This window comes from Amblyomma maculatum, chromosome 2 (genome assembly GCF_055883805.1).
Source record: "Amblyomma maculatum isolate TAMU_Amacu chromosome 2, ASM5588380v1, whole genome shotgun sequence".
NCBI classification, from domain to species: Eukaryota; Metazoa; Arthropoda; class Arachnida; order Ixodida; family Ixodidae; genus Amblyomma; species Amblyomma maculatum.
This window is the reverse complement of record NC_139345.1, coordinates 90,239,319-90,266,475: the sequence shown is the minus strand read 5'-3', so window position 1 is coordinate 90,266,475 and position 27,157 is coordinate 90,239,319. Positions and strand designations below refer to the sequence as shown.

Here is a 27,157-nt window from a genome sequence, read left to right as displayed (position 1 = left end):
AGCGCGTGGGCCCATAGGAGCGTTGTGCGACGAACAGATAGCAGCGACTGACTGATGCCGCTGACGCCTCAAGCGAGGGAAGAGAACATGACTGCATTTCTGCTTCGGATGCACACACTGTGATCCGCTGATAGTGAGCCGGCGTTTCGGCAACCGAAGAGCACCCTTGCCGCCACGCAGGAAGAGGGGGGCTGAGCTGGGGAAGCTGAAAGGGGTGTGGAGCTGGTTACGAGGCCAACACCGACGCGAAACCCAGGAACGGGCGCCAAAAAGCTGAGCTCTGAAAATGAGAATGAGTATCATTCATACCTTTATTGTAAGCATACTCACAGCACTCACTCCACTTCTGAAATGCAGTTAGAGGTATAATCGGCAACATCGTACACAACATAACAAAAGCCACAGCACAAGTACGCAACATAAAATTTTGCTAGGTGCTCAGCCATGTCGGAATTACTGAAAATGGGAAAGCAGATGTGCATGCTGCACTGACATGACACGGAGAAAACAAGAAAGCATCCCCTACAAAGATGGCTTGAAGTTAGCACACTGTAAGCAGAAAGAAAAATAGTTTCAATACAGTACTGAACAAGATAATAATCTAAACCTAGTGATGCCCATTTTAGGAGAATGGAGGTTATGTTCACACCATGAATGTCCCATTGAAGTCGTTTTACGTTGCCTACATATTTGACACACATACACAAATCTTATATACACAGTTTTATTCTTGCAAAACAGGAGAGGTCAACATGCGAGCTGTGTGGAGCAGAGATGAAAATAATTCACATTTTATGTCTATGCACGAAACTTTGGAAACTGACGATAAAAATGCTTCCCACAATTCTTTGGTGCACACATCCCGTTTCAACCCAGCTTAGTCTGCAGACAAGATTCACTCGACAATTTCTGTGTTGTTTCAATGGAATGAGGGCTTCTTAATCTGTTATAATTTATAGTAGCCTTTTAGCTCCCTCTGATGTATATGACATGAAACCGTTTGTTTGGCGCATGATGGCCTTAGTTGCCTATGTACCAATATAATTGACCCAACACATAATTATTCAAGCAGGTGGGGCAAAAAAAAATTCTAGCCGGTGCTTTAGATAAATCCTAACAACTTTCACTTGATTCCAGTTTTGAGAAAACTGTCAGCTTTTGTTTTTCTTTTTTTTTTTAATCTTGGTCTATCTTGGCTTGCACATTTTCTATGTACACAGAGAGTAGCTGACGAGTTTTTGGATTGCAGTAATTCAGGCTTGCACAATGTTTGGAGCTTTATTGAACAACAGTCGGGCACCTCATAGTACTGACATTTCGGATCCTGTGGGGTCCAAAAGTCTGATTTTTCAGATATAAGTACCACGAATGCTGTGGAGACTTTTTCTTTTTTCGATCAAGTCAGTTTTTCGACTCAACGCTGATTGAGTCGACAAAAAATGACATCTTAGATTTAAACTGACAAATTGAGACTGACTGGCTTGGCTGATTGTTTCTCATTGTTGCTGCTCGAGTTAATGGCTCGCTCTTCATTGCCTTATTGTTTGTTGGCTACCAATAATAGGGTGGAGGGAGTTGACATATGCGCGGTATTCAATATACATTCCAGCCCACTTATAATGACTACGGTTGTAACAAACGCTCGCTTATTACGAATGATGATGATGGTGCTACCATTACAATATGCATAAGGATAATGAGACTGTATCTTAGATACAGTGAACGCCCAATTAGTATGTTGGTGATGTGAACTGGCCAAACAGCCTACCAGATGCTATTGTGTTTGGGATAAAAAGGAAGCTTTTTTCTCATTTTCTTTTTTTTTTGTGAAACTCTCAATTGATTGGTTTCATGCAGTTTCGTGGTCTTTTGTAGTAATTTTTCTTGCTTCATTGTTGCTGTACCCTTTTTTGTCTTTTCATTCATCTCATTCATCGCAGGTGCTGAAAGTGTGTGCGAACCACTACATTCATTCGGGAATGTCACTGAAGCCCATGCCAAAGAAGGATACTGCGTGGATATGGGATGCCCAAGACTATGCAGATGGGGAAGCACATCCAGAAAAGTTTTGCATACGTTTCAAGACGCCCGAAATTGCTGCACAGTTCAAGGACGCTTTTGAACAAGCCGTTGAAAAGTCCAAAATGGCTGCCGTGGCTTCGTCCCCTGCCACGTCAACTGCGGCTTCTTCTGGTGGTGGTACGTTTTCGGCACCAAGCTTTGCCAGCCCCAAGACAACGCTGGCATCGTCTGTGTTTGGGTCATTGGCGATTAGCCCCGTGTCACCTGCTTTCTCGCTTGGTACACCTATACCTGCCTCTATCGTGGCATCGGGATCACCGCCCACGAGCCTTCCCCACCTGCCAGCAACCGGTTTCGGCAAGATGTTTCACCCGAAACCTGGAGCATGGGCGTGTCACACATGCTATGTGAGCAATGATGCCAACAAACTCACGTGTGCAGCGTGCGACTCGCCAAAGCCAGGCACAGAGAAGCCAAAGACGGTTGGAGCATCTGTTCCCGCATCCAGCTCATTTGGCGATGCTGTAGGCAAGCTGTCTAGCACACAGTCTGCACCATCAGTCCCAGAATTTAAATTTGGTGTGGCATTCCCAGACCAGAAAATAACTGCTCCTGGGAGCGCCGCATTTGGTGGCGCTATTACTGCAGACCAGAAAGGAAGCTCTGCAGGTGGTTCTGCCGGTTCAGTGTTTGGAGCAACGGGCGCAAACCAAAAGGGAACTGTTCCATTCACTCCTGTTTTCGGCGCTACTGCTTCAGACCAGAAAGGAATGGCTCCATTCACTCCTGGGTTTGGTGGTACTGCTTCAGACCAGAAAGGAACTGCTGCATTCACTCCTGGGTTTGGCAGTGCTGTTTCAGACCAGAAAGGAACTGCTACATTTGCTCCTGGATTTGGCAGCACTACTTCAGACCAGAAGGGAACTGCTGTGATAGGTAGTGGGCTTAGTGCTGCTGGCTCAGAGCAGAAAGGAGCTTCAGCAGTTACCTCTGCATTTGGGGGCTCTACAGCAAATGCAAAGAATGTGCTTGGTGGATTCACATTTTCCTCTCCACCAAAAGTGAAAGAGATCCCCAAGGCAGAGACCAAGCCTGTTGCTGCCATGACTACAGTGAAGGAGCCACCAAAGCCAAGCCCTTTTGCAGGGTTCTCTTTCAAGAGTCCCACTGCAGGCAAGAAAGACGAGCCGTCAGAGCCAGCTAACGCTACGCATTCATTTCTAGCAGGCGCTCGTTCAGAGATCAGCAAGCTCAGTCTGGCACCAAGCAAGCCTCAGTCACCTTTGTCTTCCCAGCCTCAAGTTGCATCTCCTTTGCCATCTCAGGCTAATGTCGCCCTCCCTGTGGCAAAGCCCTCTCCTCCAACTCCCACTGCGACCAGGCAGCGGGCCAATTCGCTGCGGAGCCCAGGAGAGATACCGGAGGACTTTGTTCCCAGTGCTGAGTTTGAGCCAGTGGTTGCCCTCCCCGAACTTGTGGAGGTCAAGACGGGCGAAGAGGACGAGGAGGTCCTGTTCTGCGAGCGGGCAAAGCTGTACCGGTTTGACCCCGAGACGAAGCAGTGGAAGGAGCGTGGAATTGGCCAGCTGAAGATCCTGCGCCACCCAGAGACCCACGTATGTCGTGTGTTGATGCGCCGGGACCAGGTGCTCAAACTGTGTGCCAACCACCGCATCCTGCCCGAAATGAAGTTGGGTCCACTCTCGACGAGCGACCGTGCGTGGTCATGGTATGCCAATGATTACAGCGAGGGGAAGCTTTGTGAGGAGAACCTTGCGGTTCGCTTCAAGACACGCGAGCTGGCTGACCACTTCAAGCAGACTTTTGAGAAGTGCAGAGATGAGGCCCAGCCAACAGCGCAGGTGAAAGAGGAAGACAGCAATAATGGGATTAAAGTGGCTGAAGGTGAAGTGCAGAAACCGGTGGAGCCAGCAGCCCCTGTTCCCTTGTCCCATTTGAATGAGTTCAAGCCAAAACCAGGGTCCTGGAGCTGTGACATTTGCTATGTGTCCAACGCTGCTGATAGGACATCCTGTGCAGCCTGCGAGACCCCCAGACCTGGTGCAGCCAGCAGTGAGGTCAGTATTAATATTGTCGTGTTATTTTAATGCTAAAGCCAAAGTGCGTATGCCTTGTGAACAACATGATAGGAAGAGTAAATTCAGCCTTTGGGACTTTGCATTGACATTGACAGTGGTTCAGTAACTATTGCTGATGTTGGGCTTGCATTAACGCTTGGAAACTGTTAAATGATGCCTTATGGGCTACTTTTTGATAGGCAGATGAAAAGGTCTCATGTCTTTTTGCTCCGCAGCAAAAAAAAACCCAAAATGAAGGCGTTCAGGATTGTCTGTGTTGCTTGTCGAATATATGATGCATTTAGACATGGCAACAGAGTTTTGTGGCATTTATTCCTTGTTCGTCTTGGCACCTCTTCTCTCACGGGTTCCATGCTTATATGCATCAATATGTAGCACCTGTTTTGCTGCAGTACGTCCTTTCTCTCTGCCTCTGATAGCCTCTCCTACATTTTGACAAAATTCAGTAATCTGTGCCAAGCCTGTGTCAAAAGTTAGCTGGTATAGAAATTCTCGGCTGCTGCGTGTATTCCTGCGTCTACATTTGGTGACATTAGCAGAAAAGCCCATTTCTTTCAATATTCTTTCAATCAGTTCCTAGTGTATTTTACGGGCCAACATCATACTGGCTCGTTGTTGGCCCGCATAATGAAAGGGAAGCGAAAGAGAGGCCTGCATGCAGGGATTTACTCTGGTCATCCTCTGGTGCGAAGGGCATGCCAGAAGTGCACCTGGCACAGCATTCGCAAACGGCGACAGTGTTAACATTACTCTCTTTGCTTGGCCAAAGTAGGAAAACAGCTGTCACAGTGTTTACAGTGTCCGTCGCTTTTGGGGTTAGCTCTGTCGTCCTATAAGAAGAGGCGGTCAAGCCCTTGGTGCGCGACATGCATAGTCAAATGTGGGAAATTCAGCTTACACTGTTGACGACTTAATTAACATATGTTTGACCCTTTCTGACTGCAGTGGTTCTCGTTACTCATCAAAAAGGATTTGTTGGCACTGTTTTGAAGTGAATTTCGGTGAAGGGTAGCCTCCTCTGTTGTCCTCAACTGAAAACCAGTGTTGGTTCATCAGCTTTACTTCCAAAGGTGGCTGCTGGTGGTGACACCTGCATTTTGTTCTTCGGTTAAAGTGGTTCCTTTCTTGTTAAAACATGGCATAGTAATCAGTACAGGCCAACTTCTGTTTGTCCTTAATGTCCCTAGAGAGATGGGATCTCTCCATGCTCGAGGACGTGCTCGAGTTCTGACAGGCATGCCCTCTTCCCACTGCTTGGCTTCTTTATTGGCTTTATCGACCGAAGATGTCTGGCACGTTTGCGCCAATTCCGGCTAATTTTTTGCTCACATTCAGCTTTCTTCCTGCTGTCCAGTTGCCATTTTGCAGCACAGATTTAATGGCACATCTTTTTGCATTTGCATTATAGCTTACTCGCTTCGCATGTGGCTGGATCTTGAGCAGCAACACACATGCGTAAAGCCGTATGGATGCGATGCTGAAATGGAAACTTTCGAGGATATTACTATACTGGATTGCAGATTTAGTTAAGTAGTTGGGAGATATGCGATTTATTCTGCCTGTAGGGGAACAGTCTTAAAATCTGATTTTTTGGATTCGCTAGAGGCTGCAAAAATGTCTGAAAAATTGGGCAGTTCAAAAAATCAAACTATATAGTAGCAAAAAGCCATCTCACATAAATTTCTGATTGCCACCATGGTGGAGGAAGGGGTCAGCAATATTGTGCCCATTTTGATGCTTTACTGTCTTGCCGCGCAGTGTTTTGAACTGGGGACGGGCGGCAGCGGTGTTCGATGGCTGTGCGAAAGCGAAGTCCAGATGCGAAAGCGAACCTACCATTGCTAGTTTGCTGATCCGCCACATTTTGAGGATGCTTCACAGCATTGTCCTCAAAAGCCTGGACAGCGAAGCATCCTCAAAAGGGTGACCAGTGGGGGTCGTCTGTGAAGAGGCAGCATATGATGCCACCAAGTCCTGGGTGTCCAGCAACCGGGAAAACGGGGAATTGTCAGGGAAATTTTATGACTCCAGCGCATGGCTGAGCTGCCACATTAGAAGAACCAATACGTGCGTAAGATGGGTACTCAATAAAATATGTGGAAGCACTGCGTGAGAGAAGTAACCGACAAAAAGCAGGAATAACACGTCAGCAGCGGCCAGCGCGAAAGCAATCGGCGAGCTGTACTGCCAAGCGCGCGTGCACAGCCATATTGGATTGGATTGGCACGGCTTTTTTGCGGGGTGGGCGGTTCACATGCTGTGAGGCTGCCATCAGTGCGCTTTTAATTTTCAATACACATTTGACGTTCTTAACGGCCATTGGTTTGGTTTGGTTTTGGGGTTTAACTTTCCAAAGCAACTTGGCTATCAGAGACGCCAACGGCCATTAACACTAAAGACAGCATTTTCACTATTGCAAATTTAAGAATATGATTAATAAATAGCTTTTTGTTTTGAATTATTTGTCTATGCTCATTATCATCAGCAGCTACATTTTTGAGCCTCTTTACTCGACAGGGAAATTGAGCTGGAATCATCGGGGAAAACCTGGAAAAGACGGGGATTTTGATTGCCAGACACCCTGCATGTTGCACTGTGAAAAGGGCCTCAGAGTCGGTCGCTCACGATTTTTGGATCTTTTCTTTGACATTCCGGACAATGTGCATAGAACAAAGCAGGTGAGGAAACTGAGAACTAGTCGTCGCACAGTGTTAATTTCGGATATGGTGACAGCAATATTTCAAATGTTCATTAGATAAGAATACTGCGATGCAAAGGGTTTTTGGCAGTTTTTCAGGGTCATTCGATAGTTCCTGGTTCTGTGAAGGCTGAATTAATAAAATTGTTTGGTATTCGGGAAGATAGAACTCTGCACAGGTGTATTCCTCGAACTTTGGCTTCAGCAAGTTTTGTCGGCGAGCAGAGATAACTTTGTTTGCGCTTCCAACAAAATGACGTCGGTATCAGTCACGCTAGAAATGGGTCTCACTTATGAGAACAAGTTAGGCACTCCTTGCAAGGGATTTAAAGTATATTTCAAACTTTTGTCTCCAGCACTTGACTGTGAGTGTCCTCGCCAGGGGCATAGCCAAGGGGTGTGTTTCAGTGTCAGTATACACTCCCAGAAATTTTCGGAGTTCTTCATTCCTTCCTCCTTTTTGCCATATGTATATGTGTGTGTGTGTGTGTGGGGGGGGGGGCTTATAACACTCCACAAATTATTTCTGGCTATGCCACTGTCCCTCACGTTCAGAGGAAGTGCATACCAAGCTTTTAATAGCCTCAAATTTTGGTGTCTCAGTTCCTTTAAAAGCACCTTGTACACACACTGGTAAAAGCTGCAGAATGGGTCCACCAGGCCGTCACTATAGCCATACGCTGGTGTTTTGCTAGAGTGCACTTGGGAGCATTTGTCTGTCATTCCTGTACTCCATTTTATTTCGAGGCAACTGTACGCAAGATGCAGCTGGTAAAAGTTCCCGAAATCTTTCTGTACCCTAATTTCATGCAAATTCGTGCAGAACAATTAAAATTACTTGCTTATCTAGTCTATGGCTTGGTTAATGTATCTGTGAAGAGGGACTGCTGTGGCTGCTTTTCCATTGTGTGATCAAGACTGTGTTCATTTCATTTTATGGAGTTGAAATGATTAAACGGCAACATTCGTTAGTGTGAATGCTTGCGCTGATTCTTCAACTAGTTCATTGCCTAGTTTAGCAGACTTTTCTCTTTTTTTTTTCTCTGTGGATTTTCTATAAACACTTCTTTTAAGGATGTTAAAATTTTTATTTGCAACTCTAAAAGCAATGTCCATGAGTTTGCTGTATTTCGCTGTTGTATGTGCATTGCACGTAGAGGTATGGTTTTTGATGGATGTGCCTCTTTACTTGTTTTTTTTTTGGTGGGCTGATTTCTTTTTTTTTTTTTTCTGAACTTGAACTTTTTTTGTGCAGCCCACCCCGTCCCCTCTTAAGGCATTGGAAAAGTTTGCTGCCCCAATCTCCAGTGGTGGAGGCTTTCCTCTTAGCACCACCCCTGCGGGGATCGCACCACCCAAGTTCACCTTCGGTTTTCCGAATGCTGCTGGCAGTGGTGCCCTATCTACAGCTGGTAGCCTGACCACACCGTCGTCAACTGCCCAGTCGTCCTCGTCAACAAGCAAGCCCCCTGGGGGATTTGTATTTGGCTCGATACGCACCAGTTCTGCTGCGCCATCGTCTACTTTCACATTTGGGATGGGTTCTCCCAAGAGTGAAGCAACTCCAACCACTAGTGCACTAGCTCCCACAACATCAACACCAACGGCTGTAAGAGCATCCAGTATAGTATGATTATTTCATGGGCTGCTGCCTTTTCTGTTGTGAAGCTGAGGGCAATTCTAATTTTCCTTGAGCCGAAAGTTCATATTAGCTTCCTACATTATTTGGGACGTCCAAAACTTATACTGAACTTTCCAGTGAGTTCTATATATCTTGCAAAAATGGTTACCAATTTTATTTGAAGGTATTTTCTGAAAACCTTGCTGCACGTAGTCTGCTTGAAGCCAGTCTGACCAAGCTACTGCAGCTGCAGGAAATATTGCAGACTTTACTCATGCGCGTTTATTCGTAATGCATGTGTCTGACAAATTTTCAGAAAGAATGAAGAAATAAACAGTGAGGTTATGCGGGGTTGTGATAAGGCAGGCAAAACAAGTCCAACTGATATAGCATGGTGGCCACCTGAATCCGTCGGCGTTCATGTCCAATAGGCAAATAGTGTTCACATTAGATAACATAAACACAGCAGTACGCAGATATCAGCAACTTCAAATGTGGTGAGGTTATGTGAATGAACCCTATATACACCATGTCCCTTTTTTGAGCCCCATTTGTTGTAGAAATAATCAGGGGTTGGGGAGTGGGGCATTATGTGTATCATCTGTGATATGAACGAAAACTCATAAAGAGGAAGTTGATTGTGTTATTTGTTTTCTTGTACCACACGGAGCTGTTCTTACCTTGCGCAACATGATACTTAGTGGGGGGAAGAATATGGCCTTTAGAGTCCACTGGTGCCCAGTTTGACACTCCAAAGCCTCTGGTGGGGAAAGGAAATTCCCCTGGAAATTTATGCTATTGAACTGAGCAACACTTTTGCATAGCAAGGTAACATCTAAAGTAGCCAGCTGCAATTCTGGCGCACATGCGCTTTATTGGAGCCATTTCTATGCATGGCTAAGGCTTGCTTGTTCAAATATTATTGTTTCCATGTGGTAAGATACGTTGTTGTAAGACAGTGAGGAGTACTAAGGCACCACCTAAATGCATGCACTGGGACCGGCTAGCCATCGTTTGCACATGAACATGTCTACTCCTGAGTACAAATTTTGAGCAGCTTGTCCCGTGACATTAGTTTATGCTATTTTCAGTTTCATACATAGCAGTCAACGCAGCCAAGGCTGCGGTACCTGTTTACACTCTTCATCCGCATCATATTGTAGTTCGTCGAAAATAAAAATAGTAATAAATTGAAACTCAAGTGATATTTGGTCGATATTTTAGTAGAATGATGCAAGTGTTTTATTCTGCAAATAAATTGTTTTTTCCTTTATGCTCTGACTTAGTATTCTGACTTCACGTGACTTAGTTTTCTGATTTTCGAAGCTGGGCTGGTTTGCTTCATGAACCTCTTCGTTTGTTCTCTTCACGAACCATGGTAGCTCGTCGTCGTATTCTCACGATGACAGTATCAACGACAGCGGCAAATGCACTAACGTACTACAGCACTTGTGTCCGATGGCCCATAGGCCAAACATATCACCAATCAACATCGCTAGTCTTCAGACGAGGCTGCTCTGAATAATTGACGCTGTACTGTATTTTATCATCCCACAATTAATGGTTCATTGTTTTCAGCATGCAAAAAAGTCACTAAATGCCGAAAAACAGCACCTCTCATCACATCTGTTGCCAACACACTGTATCGATTGTTCCGTTCTTAAAAAGTACATGGATTTTGCTGGATGCTAAGCGCGGGAAGACAGGACTACAGGAGCACTGGAAGCAAGACAGGACACAACGCAGTTTTTTAAAAGTAGTAATTTCAGTTTGATGAAAAATGGGCAGTTATATATAGCTTGCGTTCCGATTTCGTGTCTAGTGATTCATTAAAAGGAAGGCGGGGGGGGGGGGGGGGGGGACAAATGTTAAAAGAAAAACCACCTACGCTGAAGGTCGAATCTCGACCCCTTACAAAATCGTAAAACAAGCAAAGAAGTCTGCACTTCGTACCACTAAGCTACAATGGGAGGTGGAGGGGCACATTTATTTTTTTCCAGTGGAATACTTCCTTACCTTTGGCTGCATTGAATACTATGTATGAAATGGAGTATAGGTTCTTTCAAGTTTGTACAATTAATTTTTCTTTTATCCAATATAGGCTTTCATGCCTGTACTGTACTGTACTGTCATAGTGCATTGTATGAAAAGGAAGCATGCAAAAAATATTTGAAGTTAGTGGTAATGGGGATATTTCATATTGTTCTCGGTGAGTTGAGACTTGTGTGGTCTTTGTGCCATGTGCAGAATTGAAGTCCAACCATAGCTTTCACTGTAGTGATGATGTGGTGCAGGGAAGTACTATGTGCACATAGTTGGGGGCGAGTTGCAACTTGTTGCTCGCCTTATCAGCTCTTTCTATGTGTCTCCTTTCTGCAGTTCAAGTTTGGCAGCCCTCAGAAGTACGAGTTCAGCTTCAGTGGGGTGCGGCCACGCAGCCCGGGGAAGACACCAAAGTCTCCTGGCACACCCACTGATGCGGAGGAAGAAGAGTCGGGTACCGTTGAATCTCCCGAGGCGGACATCTACTTTCAGCCGGTGGTGCCATTGCCTCCAAAGGTGAATATTCGATGAAGCAAGGTTGCCAATACAGTGAAGCCTCTTCAAGGCGAACCTTACGGAAGGAGGACGACTATGTGCAAAGCGGCAGTACTCTCTAGCCAAAAAGAGCCAAAGTACGGATGGTAAAGGATAGTACTTGGGTTCTGCAAAAGAAGGCATCTGTGATGGCTTTTGTTCATGTACGACTATGTGCAAAGTGGCAGTATACTCCGTAGCCAAAAAGGGCCTAGGTATATCCGCTGACCTGGTAAAGTATGGTATTTGAGCTATTCTGCAAAAGAAGCCACACATGGAGGCTTTTATTCATGTAGGAGCACGAAAGTTCATTATTTGTGTCAGCCATCGAGGCTGCCTCACAGCTAGTAGTGCTACATCAAAGGGACCTAAACCTGGCTCCAACTGCTCTATTAGGCCCTGTATTTGGGCAACCAGGCGAAACACACCTAGCATGCGTGCAGTTTTTCCGTTGGCGGGGCTCGGGCTGTCTTCATCTTCCTCATCGGGGTTGCTTGCATTGAATAGTGTTTTGCGAACCAGCAGTCAATAAAGGACCACGCAGCTGAAGAGTCATCTTCACTGCCTGTGTTTAATCATGCTAAGGTGATAGTTTCTGCAGCATCTTCCATCGGCAAAGCTATGTTTGGCACAAAAAAAGGGGACTTCACCCCATCCTGTTTATCTTTATGCTGATTGAAGAAATGGGGTCCACAGTTTCCTTATGCTGCCCGTCACATGTCCTCTGAATTGTGGATACTGACGGGACTTCGTTCCCAATTGAAGGCCATTGCTGAGACTGTTTTGCCTAATGAAGAGCTGTGCTGTCTTGTTTTGCATAGGTTGAGGTGCGGACTGGAGAAGAGGAGGAAGATGTTCTCTACAGCCACCGGGCCAAGTTGTTCCGCTGGATTGACGGTGAATGGAAGGAACGCGGCCTGGGTGACATCAAGCTCCTCCATCACCCGGCTACTCAGCGCACCAGGCTGCTTATGCGCCGGGAGCCCGTCAGTTGAACACAACTTTTGCTGTCTCTTAAATTTTTAGTTACTCGATCGGGAGGCCATCAGTTGAGTGCAACCTTTGCTCTTTATCTCTTGTTTATGTTTAAAATGGCCAGCTGGTTTTTAGGACTCGCGCAAGATTATGGACTTTGTTCAAGGACCATCACGCACTCCGTAGGAATGTGTGTGTGTGTATTCATGATTGATATTTCTTTCTCTGTGGATGCCAGAAGTTCGATTTTTCAGACTAGAATAGGCACCAGTAATTTTGTAGAGGTTATGTTTCGACCAAAAGCTAATTTTTTTTGTGTAATATTGGTACGTCTAGGCATCGCTGTCACAACCATCTGGTTCTCCACTGTCTTGGTTAAAGGTGCTATCGTGAATTTAAACGAAGTTCATTTAGACCAGAATGACTTGGATAGATGTGGCTTTTTTTTTTTTTTTTTTGTTACCACACGTGATTGCGGCAGTAACAATAAGTTTTTCATTGTCTTTGAAGCAGCGCACCAAGTGCACAATTGTGTTGAAAACTGAACAGATGCACCGTCTGTTGCAGCTCTGACTACGCCACCAGCAATGTAGGGGGAGAGTTTGCTTTTTTCCTGTAGGTCCCATCTCTTGGTCTTCACAACCATCCATTTTACTGAAAAGTAATATTAAAAGTGGAAGCGATCCACGATGCGGTTTTATTGGACGCTGTTGCAAATGTGCGGATGGCTTTGAGGACATCATACAGTGGCATGCGTAACTAGCTCATTGTAGTGTATCATACTTTGATCTGACTCATAAATTAGTCGAACCCGGATACAGTAGAACCCCTTTATAGTAAAGTCACTGGGACCGACAAAAATCTTCACTATACCAGGTCTTTACTATATCAGTGGTTGGTTGAACATGGTCTTGAAGATGCCATTTGGTAACAAATGGCTACTTACTGAACACGTCTTGTTGCTTAATGAAAAGAAAACTCTCTCAAATACCTTCCATCTCTCTCTTATCGTCTCTTTGTCCCATTTTTTTAATTATAAGATTTTTTGTTTACATCTTGTGGAAGTACTTAAAATGAGGTGAATGTGGCTATGAATCCAACTGAGTTTGACTTTATATATGAAAACCAAAGTGTTGCATGAACATGTCGTCATCTTCTGCTGTTTCTGTCAGTAAGAAGGCAGTAGGTGAGAAATGTGCGTGGCAGTCAAGTGCTGCAAAACCGCACATGCCGCGCCTCCAGTTCTTGCCAATGCTGCCTCTTGTAGCACAGTGCTGTGAATGTTCAGTCGTTTCTTCCCTTCCCTATTTCTCGCTGCACATTTGCTCTCCTTTACTTTCTGAACAGATTGCGCCGCCTTCTTAGCATGCTTGTAGACAGCTTTACTTTTTTTTTTTTTTTTTATGTGCTGCATGCTTTCCCTCACGGCTTCAAGGCCTACGTAAAGTTGGCTTCTCCTGATTGCTACTAAGCCTAGTGGTAAAGCCACTTAAAAGAACAATGCGTTTTTGTTTTTTCAGTAAAAAAAAATTGCTTTGCGATTCTAGGTAGCGCGCGTGCAGCGATGTCATTTCGTGGGAAGGCGTCGCCGCGGCCAAACGCACTTTACTATAACAGATTTTTAACACAAATGTCTTTACTATAAAGGGGGGAAAATGTACAGTCGTCTATTGAAGATGAACTAGGACTTCAGTTTCACTTTACTATATCCGGGTTTTTACTACACCTGAGTTTGATATATTGAGATTCTGCTGCATATCGAACTCGAAGGGGATCGTGAAATAATTCGATACATTGATAATTCGATATACAGAAATCGGCTTGAGACGCCGCTTGCGATTGTGAAAAGTGATACTGGATTTGTCACTTAATCAACCCACTCGCATAATGAACCCACCTTTCACTTTTGCTGCCATGAATTTGAAAAATAAAAAAGAAAAAAGAAGAAGAAACGTTAGTCGGTGGCGCATCCCTCTGTTTCGGTCGCTGCATTTACAGCTCATTTATTGGCAGCGCGCCAAGATGCTGTGCAGCGATAACATCACGCAGTGTTTATTTTTTTAGTATACTTCTCATGTTAGCTCCTGCGGTGGCAGGGAGTGAACTTGGCAGAGGGTCCATGATGTCTTGATTGCACAAGCCTAGTTCAATTTATCACACCGCGCTTGGGGCGGGCGGAGTCCATTGCCACAAAATCATTGGAAAGCGTGATAGTTGGAAATGCCATTTGAAACGAATAAAGGCTAAAAGCTGGTGTCGTGATTGCAGCTGACCGCTTGCTTTCGCTGATTCACAGATGTAAGGATGGACAACTTTCTAAAAAAAATGCCGGTTCTTAACCCTTTAACTGGCAAGACCAGATAGAGCGATGCTATAATTTTTGCCTTAGTTTGTATTCGTTTTTATTAGTCTAAATGTACATAAAAAAAAAATGGGAATGCATTTGAACAAGGATTTCAAAAAATACAGAACGTCAACAATTTTGTTGATCTGCCACGATAGGGAGCACAAAGCTGGCAAACTGACATGCGTCGGTCATGTCCAACTTGAGGTGGAATCAAAAAAAAAAAAAAAAAACAGTTGTTGCCGCTTTTCATGCCAAAAAATACGTCACATTTGGTGCACTTGAAGTCTGACACACCTTTATGGCAGAGAGCACAGCGCCCCCTGGCCTGCTGTGTTGACTGCGAATTCCATAAAACAGCGTTATTTCCATGGCTACAAAAAGATAAGTACATTACTTGTCGGCAAAAAAACAACAAAAACATGAAGTGCTGAAAAGCTAACGTTCCGCAGTGCTCATTTCACCTTTATAAGAACACGAGTAATTCAGATTCCCACCATAAACCCTCCCCAACAAAAAAAAAGAAAGAAAAAAAAAGTGACCTTGAGCAGCTCACAAGCGGCAACGCAGAGCTAGTTCTAAACAGTTTTCTGTGTACCTTTATGTGTCCTGTATCACGTTCAAACCAGTTGTGGATATAAAAACAAACAGCCGACTGCACATCATTGACGGTAAATTTTTACCTTAATCTGGCAGCTCAACAATTTTGTAGACTATGTACTTTGCACTGCACTACCGCTTCTTTTGCAAAATAGGTTATACTATTCTTCAAGGGCTACGTTTAGAGATGCCTCTACAAAGAAATAAAATTGTCGCCACTTTTACCTTCTAATATCGGCTGCTGCTGAGGCCAGAACTCTGCCAACGTGTCGCGCGCGCAAAGAAGACGACGACTGCACTTTTAGGCTGAACACGGTCATTACGGGCCATCTATTGACAAATCATACAACTTTATTTCAGAGCCTACTTCATAAAAAGGCTAAATTTAGATGAACACATTCTACATTTTAGGGAGAAGCGTTTTGTGGCTGCCTATAGTGGGTCAACAATATTGTTGATCTGCTGGTTAAAGGGCGTCTGCAGCCGCCATAGCTTACGCTGCGCCGCAAATTCAGCACAACGAAAAGGATGGACGACACTCACAAAAACAAAAAAAAAAGAAAATCTGCCGCCTCTTAACGTCCGCAGCCGCCATAGCTTCCGCTACGCCGCACGTTCAGCGCGACGACAAGGATGATCGACTTTCGCAAAAAAAGAAGAAAATAATAATCTGCTGCTTCTTAACGTCCGCAGACGCCACAGCATACGCTGTGCCGCACGTTCAGCACGACAGCACGACGCGCATCGCACGTCACCTGCCGCGCACAGAGGGTTCACAACGCACACTGGAGAAAGCGTCCGACATTCTGTCTGCCAAGGGCTGAGCTGGCTTGTCGGTGCATGCGTAGTACATGCTCTGTGAAGAAGTGAAGAAGGCGCACCTTGCAGTGCGTGGTGCGGAGTTCGATATATCGAGCGACCGGTGAAATCGCAGTTCGATATACGACGCAGCATTTCTATACTTTTATATGGGATTTTCAAGGGGATATTCCATGAGTTCGATATAACCAAAATTCGAATTATTTGGGTTCAGTATTGGGCGCGAGCACATACCGTGGCGCCACCTCTTGAGAGCGCCCGCATGACGAAGTGGGATAACTCACGTTGAACGGCTTCTGTAAGAAGCTTTCCCAGGCAGTTCAGTTGCGCGTTAGCATTACATTCATTTATTTATTTAATATACTCCTCGGTCTGGGCCCGTATAAGCTAATTTTGAGGTACGAGACCCACTTATTCGGCAAAAACGCACTTCAGCGAATCAGTTATCGAAGTTGGCAAGCTTTACTGCTACGACGACGCGCAGCGGCTGCAGCATTTCTGCTATCATGAAAAAACAAAATAAAATAAAAACAAAAAGAAAGCTGCCACACAACCTGTCAGATGTAAGCAGTCGGTGCACAGGTAATGGGATTCCTGTGCTAGAGCAGAGGACTGTCAGGAGCCTGGCAGATGTTGAGCATCTTCGCATAGCGCGGGCGGAAGCGCCACCGCTCGCCTGCTCCCTTGAACGTAGTAGAGCAAGCAAGTTTGACTGCAGGAATGAAATGAAATATTTTTTTTAGCAAGTGTGAAGACGTGTGCTCCCCGCAGCGAATTCTTGCGCACTGACTACCGTCATTGGCACTCTTGGTTAGAGCGGATATTTGTTGCTCCCGCGCACAGTAGGTTTTTTTTTTTTTTTCTTACGCATATCTCGATCAGCATGACAACATGCTTGCAATGCTCTATTTTTCGTTTTCACGGACTCTGTCATTTGAAATTCTTACAGTACTGGAGACGCTACCTGAGACAACTCATCATGCATATCGCTGCCCGAGGCGACAGAATCTTCTAGTTCACTTCAGGGAAACTTCCGTGTCAACGCGTTCATTTAGAACAATTTGAGGCCCTCTGGCCTTCGCACGATCCCTCCTTTCTTTGGGAGGTTACTGCTCCATGAAGAAGCCAGCATCTTTTCCATCCTTCCAGCAGTAGCATCGTGAGCTTCACAAGTGATAAGCGGATATTAAAATGAGCGCACGCCGCTCACCAAACTTATAGCGCCAACTCTATGGACAAAATCTTGCTCACTGAAATGTCTGCTGCGCACACCATGAGAGTGATCATTCGCTGATTTTCCCATTCAAATTTCGATTAAGAAAGGAGAATTTTGTTAGCGTATGTTTCGGGTAGCAATGGGAGCTTGCGCCGGGTTCCCTCTCTTACGTCCGGGTACAGAGCAGTAACGGACCGTAGCAAGAGCTTAAGTAAACTTCAGCAGCCTCAAAATGGCTGACACTCTATATCAACCCAAATTACAGAAATAAACGCGACTATTAACTTCTAAAACGCACAAATTCAATCGAGTGTCTGCTTTAGCAGCAGTAAGAGGAGTCACGTGATCCCACTTTCTCCCCAAGGTCAACACTAGCGCCGTTCGCTCCAGTGGTGGCGCTCGCGCCCAATATCCGGGTTCGACTGTATAACTTGCACACAGAATCTGGGGAGAACAGCTTCCCGCTTTGGGACGTTAAACTCCACAAACCAAACCAAACCTTTTTCTTTTTTTGAACGTGTCAGACTTTTTCATTTCAAGTGCAAAAAATTCGTGACTGTATCGAATTGCTCTATTTATCTTTATTATTTAGCTGTGTGTTTTTTAGTTTTTCTTGTTTTTAGTTTAGATTTCTTTAATTACTTGCGTCATCTTTGTAGCAAAATAACTGTTCATGCATTTGCATTCTTTTGTGCCTCTGATTAGTAATTTTCCTGAGCTAATTGTTTGGAGGTGTTTGAAATTGTGCAACCTGTTGGGAGAGTGCATTATATAAATCTTAATGTAAATTGTGTAAATTATGTATTAATATGTATTGTATAAATTTTTGGCGTTTATCTGCTGGACGGCATTTGCTGCAGTTCGCACTTATCCCAACTGCATCTGTTCCGGTATGTCTTTTTGGGCAGGTTTTGAAGGTGTGCCTCAACCATCTCCTGACACCCGAAGTGCAATTCAGCAAAAAAGATGACCGTGTTGTTACCTGGTCAGCAACAGACTTCTCAGATGATGTTGCAAGTCCATACCAGTTTGCCCTACGCTTCAGGAGTGCGCAGGTAGCGGACGAATTTCTTGCTGCCGTGGAGCAGGCAAGGATTACGGCCCCCGACACATCACTGCCCTCCGTAAGGATTTTTTCTATGCATACTAGTTGTCTTGTGATAGGGTATCTAACACATCCACTGTGCTCTGTATGGAACACACATTACATTACAGAAAACCTATGCTTGATTCAGCTTCAACTTCACATTCTAGCCAATGACGATATTATAGTGGCCAGTGAGCCGGTTTAGTCATTTCCCATTGATACTTCAGTGGTGGGGCTGCGTCACCATACAACAGCGACTGACGGAGTGGACTATTCAGATCAAAAATAGAAGGTGGGTAATGGATCCAAATCGGATGTGATGCCTTGACAGATTACCTAGTCAATAGTTTCTGAAGTTGTTCATGGCAACGAATGTGCATTTGCTTAACGCTCTCGGGACTCTCCTTGCAAAACAACTTAGAGTAGAACACTTTCAATATATCGGGTGTCATCTTGATCTGAAAAAGGGCCGAATGCACGGGCTATTGTCTAGTCACCAATTTTACTTTGGTTTCAAGGGCACAAGTTCAAAAGCATTTTGTTTTGCTAGTTTAACTGCCTACCTAAGGGCGTCTGTTTGTGCATCGTGCGGCATCAGATTGGGATATGCAATTTTGCTCCCGATAATTCGAGGCTACTTAATCAGAATTTTCGGTTAATTAGAAGTGAAATGCTGGTCCCGTCAGTTTTGCATGTAATCCTATGGAAGAAATAGCTCGATAATTTGAAGTCCTCAGCCAATAATATTGTTTAATTGGAAGTTAATTTTCAGTCTGCATTCTCGAGGCGATCGTCGTTTTTTGATAGAATGTGCAATTTTTCAAGTGCCAAAACAGCATCCGTGCTCCGCGTTGGTGTCATGGCCACCGCAGCCGTCCTCCGTAGTGGCGAAGAGCGCCGCGGAGGCTACACGGGTGCCATAGGTACACACAGCTTCCTCTGCAGAAAGCTGGGACAAACTCTTCACCAAGTCAGACAAGAACACACAACTTGCACTTATTCCGTGGGCCCAGGATGCCGCCCCCACCTGGGGGCCACACAGGACCCACCTGCCCTAATTCACGACATCTGGGGCAAATAAAGTTGTTTCTCTCTCTCGTGCCATTGATAGCCATGGCGAAATGTGGCTCTTCAAGATGTTCAAGATGTCTCGGAAGCGGATGTGCACGGGTGTTTACCCAGAGATGAAGAATGCTCTGCTGGTTTGGATTAGGGAGGCCCAGAGCAGCAAACTTCCTCCCAGCGGAGATAGCGTTGCGACTTGCAGGAATGTTGGGGATTAATGACTTTGTTTCGTCTGATGGATGGCTGACGCGCTTTAAAGATCGCCATGACTTTGTTTTTAAGTGTGTGTGTGGTGAAAAAGCGTCCGTTAAACAGGAAACATGCGCAGTGTGGAAGGACGAAAAGCTGCGTGAATATCTCGGCGAATACAAGCCAGAAGACATATTCGACGCAGATGATACTGCAATTTTTTATCGGCTTCTACCAAAGAAAACCCTCCCATTCAAAGACGGTGACTGTACTGGGGCAAATGCAGCATAGAGAGGGTGTCGGTGCTGATCGCGGCGAAAATGACTGGCACGGAACAATGTCGCCTACTTGTGATCGGGAAAACGCCCTAGCCTAGGTGTTCCAAAGGCACAAAGATTCTGCCTGTGGACTGTGAGTCAAACAAGAAAGCATGGATGACGGCCGGAATTTACCAGACCTGGACAACCAAATTGGACTGCAAGTTTGCTTCTTCGAAACGCAGGGTGTTGCTTCTCGTGGACCACGGCAGTGCTCACGTGAATGTGCCAGCCTTGAGAGCGATACACCTCGCACTTTTGCCAGCAAAACACATCTGTTTTGCAGCCAATGGATTAAGGCATCGTAAAGAATGTCAAGGTCCTGTACAGGCGGCACCTCTTTGAACGCATGATTTTGTGTGTGAGTAACTTCACAAAATAAAGTGTCATCCACATGTTAGCATCGCAAACTGCATCAGGGCTTTCAGTTTTGTGGCAGCTTCTTTAGGGGATGCCTCTGCAACTTCATCGGAGTAAGTGTCAACAAGCGAGCTTGATGGCACTGATTTTTGTGATGCTCTTGGGGACGTTAATTTTGAAGATTACATCACTGTAGACAAGGTGGTCGAAACATGCGGTGCGCTGATGGCTAGCGAGATTATGAAGATTATTCGGCCCCAGGAATCTACCCAGGAAAGCGACGACGTTGTTGAAGACGAGCCGCAACCAAAGACTGCGCAACCACGAGCCTTGCTCTCGTGGAGCGCTTTTTTGCCGCTGAAGGTAATGTGGAAGAAGCGTCCCGCCATATCTACAGCCTGCAGAACTTGCTTTCAGCAGCGCGATTCGGCAAGAAGAAGTAGAGCAAGATGACCGACTATTTTTCGTAGAGAAAAAAAACTATTTCGCTGCCAATAAAATGCTGTTTTTGTGTTTTGTGCTTAATTAGTTTGTACACTCGTTACACAGACTCAATGTGCCGCCATTTCAAAAGGCAACAATGTGCATAGCACGTGTACAAGAACAGACTCTCTCTTATTGCATCTAACCTGTCATTTGTTAACCTGCTGTTGTGGCCCACTGGAAGCATAATAAGTAGTCCGGCTGCTGCGGTCACCATTGCAGAATCAAAATGGTGGTTGTATTTCAATGAGGGTGAAATGTAAAATTGCTGATATGCTATGTGATATCAATACGTGTTATAAGGAATATCCTGATGGTCAAAAATACTCAGAAGCCCTCCACTACGGCACTCCTCGTAGCCAAAGTCGCTTAAGGACGAGTAACCCCACATGCCATGCCCTAGCCAGTCGCTTACTCCGTGTAATTTGGTGGTCTTGAGCACTGTCAGTGGGAAACAACATTTGTTATGCATTCAACAATCCAGTATAATTCTACATGCATGTTATTGTGTCCCGCCGTGGTGGTGCGGTTGTTACGGCACTCGACTACTGTGCCCAAGGATGCCGGCACGAATCCCGGCTGCGGTAGCCGCTTTTTGATGGAGGTGAAAAGCTAAGCACCCATGTGCTGCGTGATGTCATTGCACGTTAGGGAACCTCAGGTGGTCGAAATTTCCGGACCCCTCCACCACGGCGTCTCTCATAGTGTGAGTCGCTTTGGGACGTTAAACCCCATAAACTAGTCTAAACCATGTTGTTAATTGATGCCCGGCTCTTTCCACAGGCTCATCAAGTGTCAAAAGCACCGGCAACTACACCAGTTGATGCCTCGACCTTCTCCTTCCGGGTGGATGGAGGAAGCACTCCCAGTAGTACTCCCAGTAGCACTCCTGGGGGTTTTTCCCTGGGAAATCGTTTCGGATCAACTAAGCAGACGGTGGTGCGGTCACTGTTTGGCAACACCACGCCATTGAAGGACAGTGTGGACAATGGTGAGTTGGGCTGCTGAGTGTGTCAGGAGTCATATATTGATGCGCTAGATGCTGCGGGTTACACACTTTCAGCATTGCCGCCCGGGCTGTGTGTGCAGCAGTGGTGCTTCATTGCGCTTATTAACTGGTGTGTGCCATCAAGGTGGCTTGTCCAGACGCCTGCTTGCATATGCAGTATGCTTTAGGAATGAACGCTGTACTCGTGTGAAGTTAATATTGTCTGCCTTCCTTTTTTTTTTAATCCCAGATGTGGTAGTAGTATTCGAGAGCAAGGCGAGCCCTGCTGATGTTGCACATGCAAGAGCGCTCATGCTCCCTGACAACTTCTACCTCTATAAGAATAAGGAGCCTTGCCCGGGATGCCCAGGCTGCGAAGATTGGGAAGACAGAAAAAGTGAGTAGTCTGTTTGCTCGCTAGACTTTACTCCCATGGAAGAGCTCTGCATTGTGGCCAGACCTTGCTCATTTTCACAAAGGTTAAGGTTTGTACAAGTTGTTTAGAAGGGAATTTTAAAAACGTGTACAGTGAAAGCTCGTTAATTCGAGTTTGGGTGATTTGAGCTGCTCTACTTTTTCCGGCCAAGCTCCATAGATTTTATGTATAAAAAGAAGCATGTTAATTCGAACGCAAGTCAGTTGTGTAGCTTATACTGCATATAGCCGGTTATAGGTTGACCCCCAACTCGCAAAACCTTGTTAGCAAAAGTAAGCTTGACCCCGAATATAGGTTTAAGCTACATCGTGATTAGGCCATAGCTCGCCGATAAGTTTTTCAGCGATGCCCAGGCTGCGAAGATTGGGAATACAGAAAAAGTGAGTAGTGTGTTTGCTCGCTAGACATTAGTTTCATGGAAGAACTCTGCATTGTGGCCAGACATTACTCATTCTCACAAAGGGTTAAGGTTTAGAAGAGAATTTTAAAAACATACACAGTCGAACCTCGTTATAACGAAGTAGTACGGGGTTCGACAATTTGTTTCTTATATCCGATATTCGTTATAAAAGTGCCCTCAAATTCCTGTAAATAAGTTTGCTAATAAAATGAAACAAAATGCGCACTTATATGGACAACACAAAGGTACGAAAACGCAATTTTTGTTTTTAATTAAAAGCAATGAATACTAAGAAAGGACGTTAACTCCGCACACAATTTGCGCGACGAAACCAACGGACTCTGGGAGTGTAGTGCGCGAGCACAGGTCATTCATAGTTCTAATTACTTTCTATATTCTGGTTTTTACAGTTCTAATTACTGTAAAAACCGGAATATAGGTTGAACTGTTTCCCAAAAAAACAATGTCAAAGGTTCGACCCCAGTCTTATATAACGATCAGTCGTGGAAAACTGCCTTGGTGGCTGAAGCCATTAGCTTTCATCATTGCCATGACCAGCAATGCGATGTGGGCAACTGCCCGACCACCTCGGCTGGCTGCCTGCGACATCCAGCGCTGCTGGTTATTTACGGCTAGGTGTCGTGGGCATGGGAGTCTCTGCCCAGAAGAGGCGGTACTTCGCTTGCGTACTTCAAAGCTTTTTGATATGTCCTGTGCCTGATGTCTTATGAAGAAAGCTAAATGATGTCTTAAATCATTGTAAATCATGTCCACAGTACAAACATTTTTACTTGGTGGTCAAATATTTAGGGGAAACCCTCAAGGAGGAGTAGATTTCTAATAAGGAAGTAATTATTCAATGTCATCCACCCAAGCGCAGTCAAATGGCTACAAAGGAAAGCTAACAGCTTTCTCAGAAAAATTTTCCAGATCAGGCCGAATTAACTATGAGGTTTCTGAGAAAGCTGTTAGCTTTCCTTTGTAGCCGTTTGGCTGCGCTAGGGTGGATGACATTGAGTAATTACTTCTTTATATCACTTGGTGGCAACGAAGTATCGGGGAGTGTTCTTGCAAATACTGATGGTAGTGCTTCGTCTGGTATTAGCAAAAATTCGTGCCAGATAGAAATCTGTTCTCTCTTCCTTCACCCCCTATGGAGCTATGAGGTGATATCAGTTTTCCAATCATCAAAAAGTAGCTCAAGTTGCGATGTATGTGCTCGATATCGTTTTGCCATATGTTACCTACAATTTTAATGTGTGCGTGTCAAGTGCATTCTTTCCTAAACGGGTGCAAATAGCCACAGTTATATATCGTGCAAGAAAAGTAATGTTGATGATGTAAAAATTTTAATGGTCACTAAAAACAATGTCTGCCTCTAAGTCCGAGCACTGGAAGCTTGTGTGTGTTGCTTTATAAAGTACTAGGGTCACACATTTGTGATCCGAGCACATTGTAAAGGGTGATCTCGGGTGTGTGAAATTTGGCTCTTTCTCATTAAATTCTGAAGATATATCATGATGAAGCATCACTTGTGGATGGGGAGGCTTTTCCATGCATGGTTCTCGTTTTGTAGTTTTGTATACTTGTTGATTAGTGAAGGGAAATCATTGCCTCTGCACTGCCACTGTAATGCCAAAGATTTTAAATGTGCTGCAGGGAGACAAGCTCACAAGTTGATTGATTAGTAGAGTTTGATCACCAAAATAAGCATTGCCAACCGGCTACATTCAGAGAGCAGCTGATCAGTATCGCAGTGCCATGCCTCATTATCAGATTAGTGGGGAAGTGGTAGTTCAATGCCAGGAAATGAGGTGCTCGACAAGAGAACCTGCTTTCAGGGGAAAAAGTGCAAATGTGAGTCTACCTAAACAGGAAAAATGACTGTGGAACCGTCTTCATGGGAAAAAAAAAAGAAAAAAGGAAAAAAAAGCACATCCAGTTAAAAAGAAGACAAAATCATTCTGCTGTTCAAACCTCCTGGCTAACAGCCTGCTTTCTTACCTTTACACTACATGTAAAACTTTGGCAGCGACAAAGTGAGATGATACTTGACATGCTTTGTGTATTGAAGCCCTTCTACATCACCTTCAACTCCAGCTTTCAGAAATTCAAAACTTTTATTTTCATCATTAACAAGAATCTCGCGTGGTGTGACGCAACTTTACAGTGTGTACATGGGTTGAGTACTGCAATCTGAGAATAGCAGTTGCAGGAAAAACAACATGTACAACAGCAGAATCTCTAAAGGACATTTTGCTAAGCATAGCGGTGTGTTCAGGACTTGGTAACTGTTTTAGGGAGGCTGAGATTTCTTGAGGCACCAGTACTACTTCTGTCCATTTGAATAAAGTCAGCATCCCATTTGGTCATCTGAAAAGATTTTCATAAGTAGTAGGCTTAATGGTACTGGTTATGGCGTGCTGCTTATTCTGATTGTTGGTAAGACCACTATGACCGTACTTAGCGTGAAGGAAAATCTTTTGCTTGTCTCGAACAACTGAAGCAAGAAGAAACATTGTTTCATTAGGTCGTTTGAAAAACACAGGGAACATTCTGAAATATGAATATGCCTGAAATTTACACCTCAGTGCTTTTGCAGCCATATTTGGTGTGCTTAAGCTACTTTTATTACTGCTCTAACACATGTTACCCTTATTGTAAAGAAAACAGACGAGTGGCCACTTACTATTCTTGCAGAAGCACTAGCAGCAGCAGCATCTGCAAGCCATGCGCAGCGCTCGTCGGCAAAGGAAGCACTACACGTGGCCGCGGCTGACAGCACTACGGGTAACCAGGAAGACGAAGGCGGTGAAAGTGGTGGCCTTTTCAGCTCTGCTGTGCAGCAGGTGTCCTTTGCTGATCTGGCCAAACAACAGTCCGGTGCTGGATTCGGGCTCCAAGGACCATCCCCAAAGGGCGGGCAGTCTCTGTTCTCAGGTGCAGGCACCAAACTTTTCCAGGCTTCCACTGCGAGGCGAAAATCGGAAACAGAGGACGAGGGTAAGTTCGTGCAGGCCCAGGCATTTAGTTTTATGTCTTTCATGGAGTAACAGTTTGATTTCAATTGCGTAACTTTTGGGGCAGGGCTGTGGCTGAACAAAAAGCAATTGAGGTAACCTCTCTATACCTGTGGTAATGTTAGTAGTCAAATGCTCAGCTAATGTGTCTACAGTGAGCTGAAGATATAGCAAGCCTGGATATATTTCAAATGACAATATTTGTGGTTGATCCTGAATATATTAAATGATTGCTTATATCGAACGCTCGGAACGTGCCCTCTTGAAAATCCCACGAAAAATGTTGTGCACATTTATCGAACTGCACATCATAAACTTAAGTGGTGCTTCTCTTTTTGGTGCGTGCACATTTCTCATGCATGAAGCGGATAACTGCACAGCATTGGGTCACCTGTTGGCAACGCTAACCCTGTAAAACTGTGTGACCATATGGACAAGAGTCCACTTGAAAGTGACATTTTGTCTGCCGTGCCTGTTTCAAACGTGACACTGCTGTCACGTAGAGAAGCCGGCATTCACTGCTTTAGTTGTCAAGTGGTGAAGTCAGCCTAGCGTACTAAAGGTTCGTGGCGGTTCTTGCATAGCGCTTCGCTGCTCAAGGTGACACAGAAATAGACTCTACCTTACCTTTAATCGAGGTATTGTTGCATTTACAATGCACTAATTACAGAATGAGACCTCCTGTGGTCAGCGGTGGCTTTTCTCAAAGCACCGTCTGCTCCAGCTGTGCTGCTAGGCCCAAATCCAAACGGCAGTTGCGCCGCTCATATGTCGTAGCGTATATCTGCACGCACATGGCGCAAGATACGAGCAGTGCGAGTTTTGACGCTGTGATCTGTCGCTGCCAGATATTTGGCGGACATTTGGTTGTTTGGCAGATATTTGGCTCGCACTCTCACAGCGAAGTGCGAGAGTACAGTGCAATTCACTTATAACGATATTGAGAAAACGGGAAAATCCGATCGTTATAACCGATTATCGTTATATCTGGACCGGCAAAAAAAAAAAAGTAAAGAAAAAAAAAAAGCAAGAGAGCGCACACGCATTTGCCCGTGCATGCAGACTTACCTACTTGCCAGCGACGATTCAGTCGGATAAAACAAAGCTAGTCACTAAAGAACACTCAACACTTTATTGCTGTACTATATATAAAGGGAATAAATAACTTAATCTCGCTTAAAGAAGTCGGAAATCCGCGCTTGCTTGAGCGGCAGCTGACGCTTGATAATTTCAGTCTGCATAGTCTCCAGTTGTTGCGCGTACGTGTGCGGCAGTCCTGTAGCATGGATGAAGCCTATCAGCGACTGGATGGACTGTACGGCACTTTGTGACGACAATGAAGCTGGCGTGGTGGTGTCACTGCCATCGTTGTCCATGGTGCCGTCATCGTCGTCACTATTTTCACCATCGCTCGATCCCGCTTTTTGTCGCTGCTCCTCGGCAATGGCCTCATCGGTAAATTCCTCACACGAAGCAGCAGCGCTGTCAGCGTTTAAAAAGTCGTCCAAGAGCGCTCCGCAGGCATTGTCGGAAGATGCAACATGATCCCATAGTGCACACACATCGGCAGTTTCGGGGAGCAAGTCATCTGTACCTGTCCCTTCTGAGACTGCACAGTCGTGGCGCACGAAGCCTGCTTTTCTAAAGCAGTTCTGGATTGTGGACTGCTTCACTTCGTACCACGCACCATACACAAACCGCACCGCTTCGATCAAGCTCACCTTCTGGTGAGCAGGCCCGGAAGCATCCTCTGGCGATCCCAAACGGTCTATTTTTAAGATCAGCCATTCGAGCATACGACGTCTATAGAGGGCCTTGAAATTGGCAATTACGCCTGCGTC

At 45.1% G+C, this 27,157-nt stretch overlaps 1 protein-coding gene across 2 annotated transcripts in view; it reads left to right on the top strand.

Moving 5' to 3' along the window:
• Nucleotides 1-27,157, top strand: part of LOC146199229 (E3 SUMO-protein ligase RanBP2-like) — a 118,417-nt gene that overhangs the window by 69,303 nt on the left and 21,957 nt on the right. For both annotated transcript variants that reach the window (XM_084594706.1, XM_084594705.1), the window contains exons 25-32: nt 1,941-4,100; nt 8,075-8,428; nt 10,820-10,999; nt 11,839-12,003; nt 17,880-18,095; nt 21,256-21,463; nt 21,711-21,857; nt 24,997-25,299. In XM_084594706.1, the coding sequence (XP_084450832.1) occupies nt 1,941-4,100; nt 8,075-8,428; nt 10,820-10,999; nt 11,839-12,003; nt 17,880-18,095; nt 21,256-21,463; nt 21,711-21,857; nt 24,997-25,299 (3,733 nt within the window). The remainder of the gene's footprint in view (nt 1-1,940; nt 4,101-8,074; nt 8,429-10,819; nt 11,000-11,838; nt 12,004-17,879; nt 18,096-21,255; nt 21,464-21,710; nt 21,858-24,996; nt 25,300-27,157) is intronic.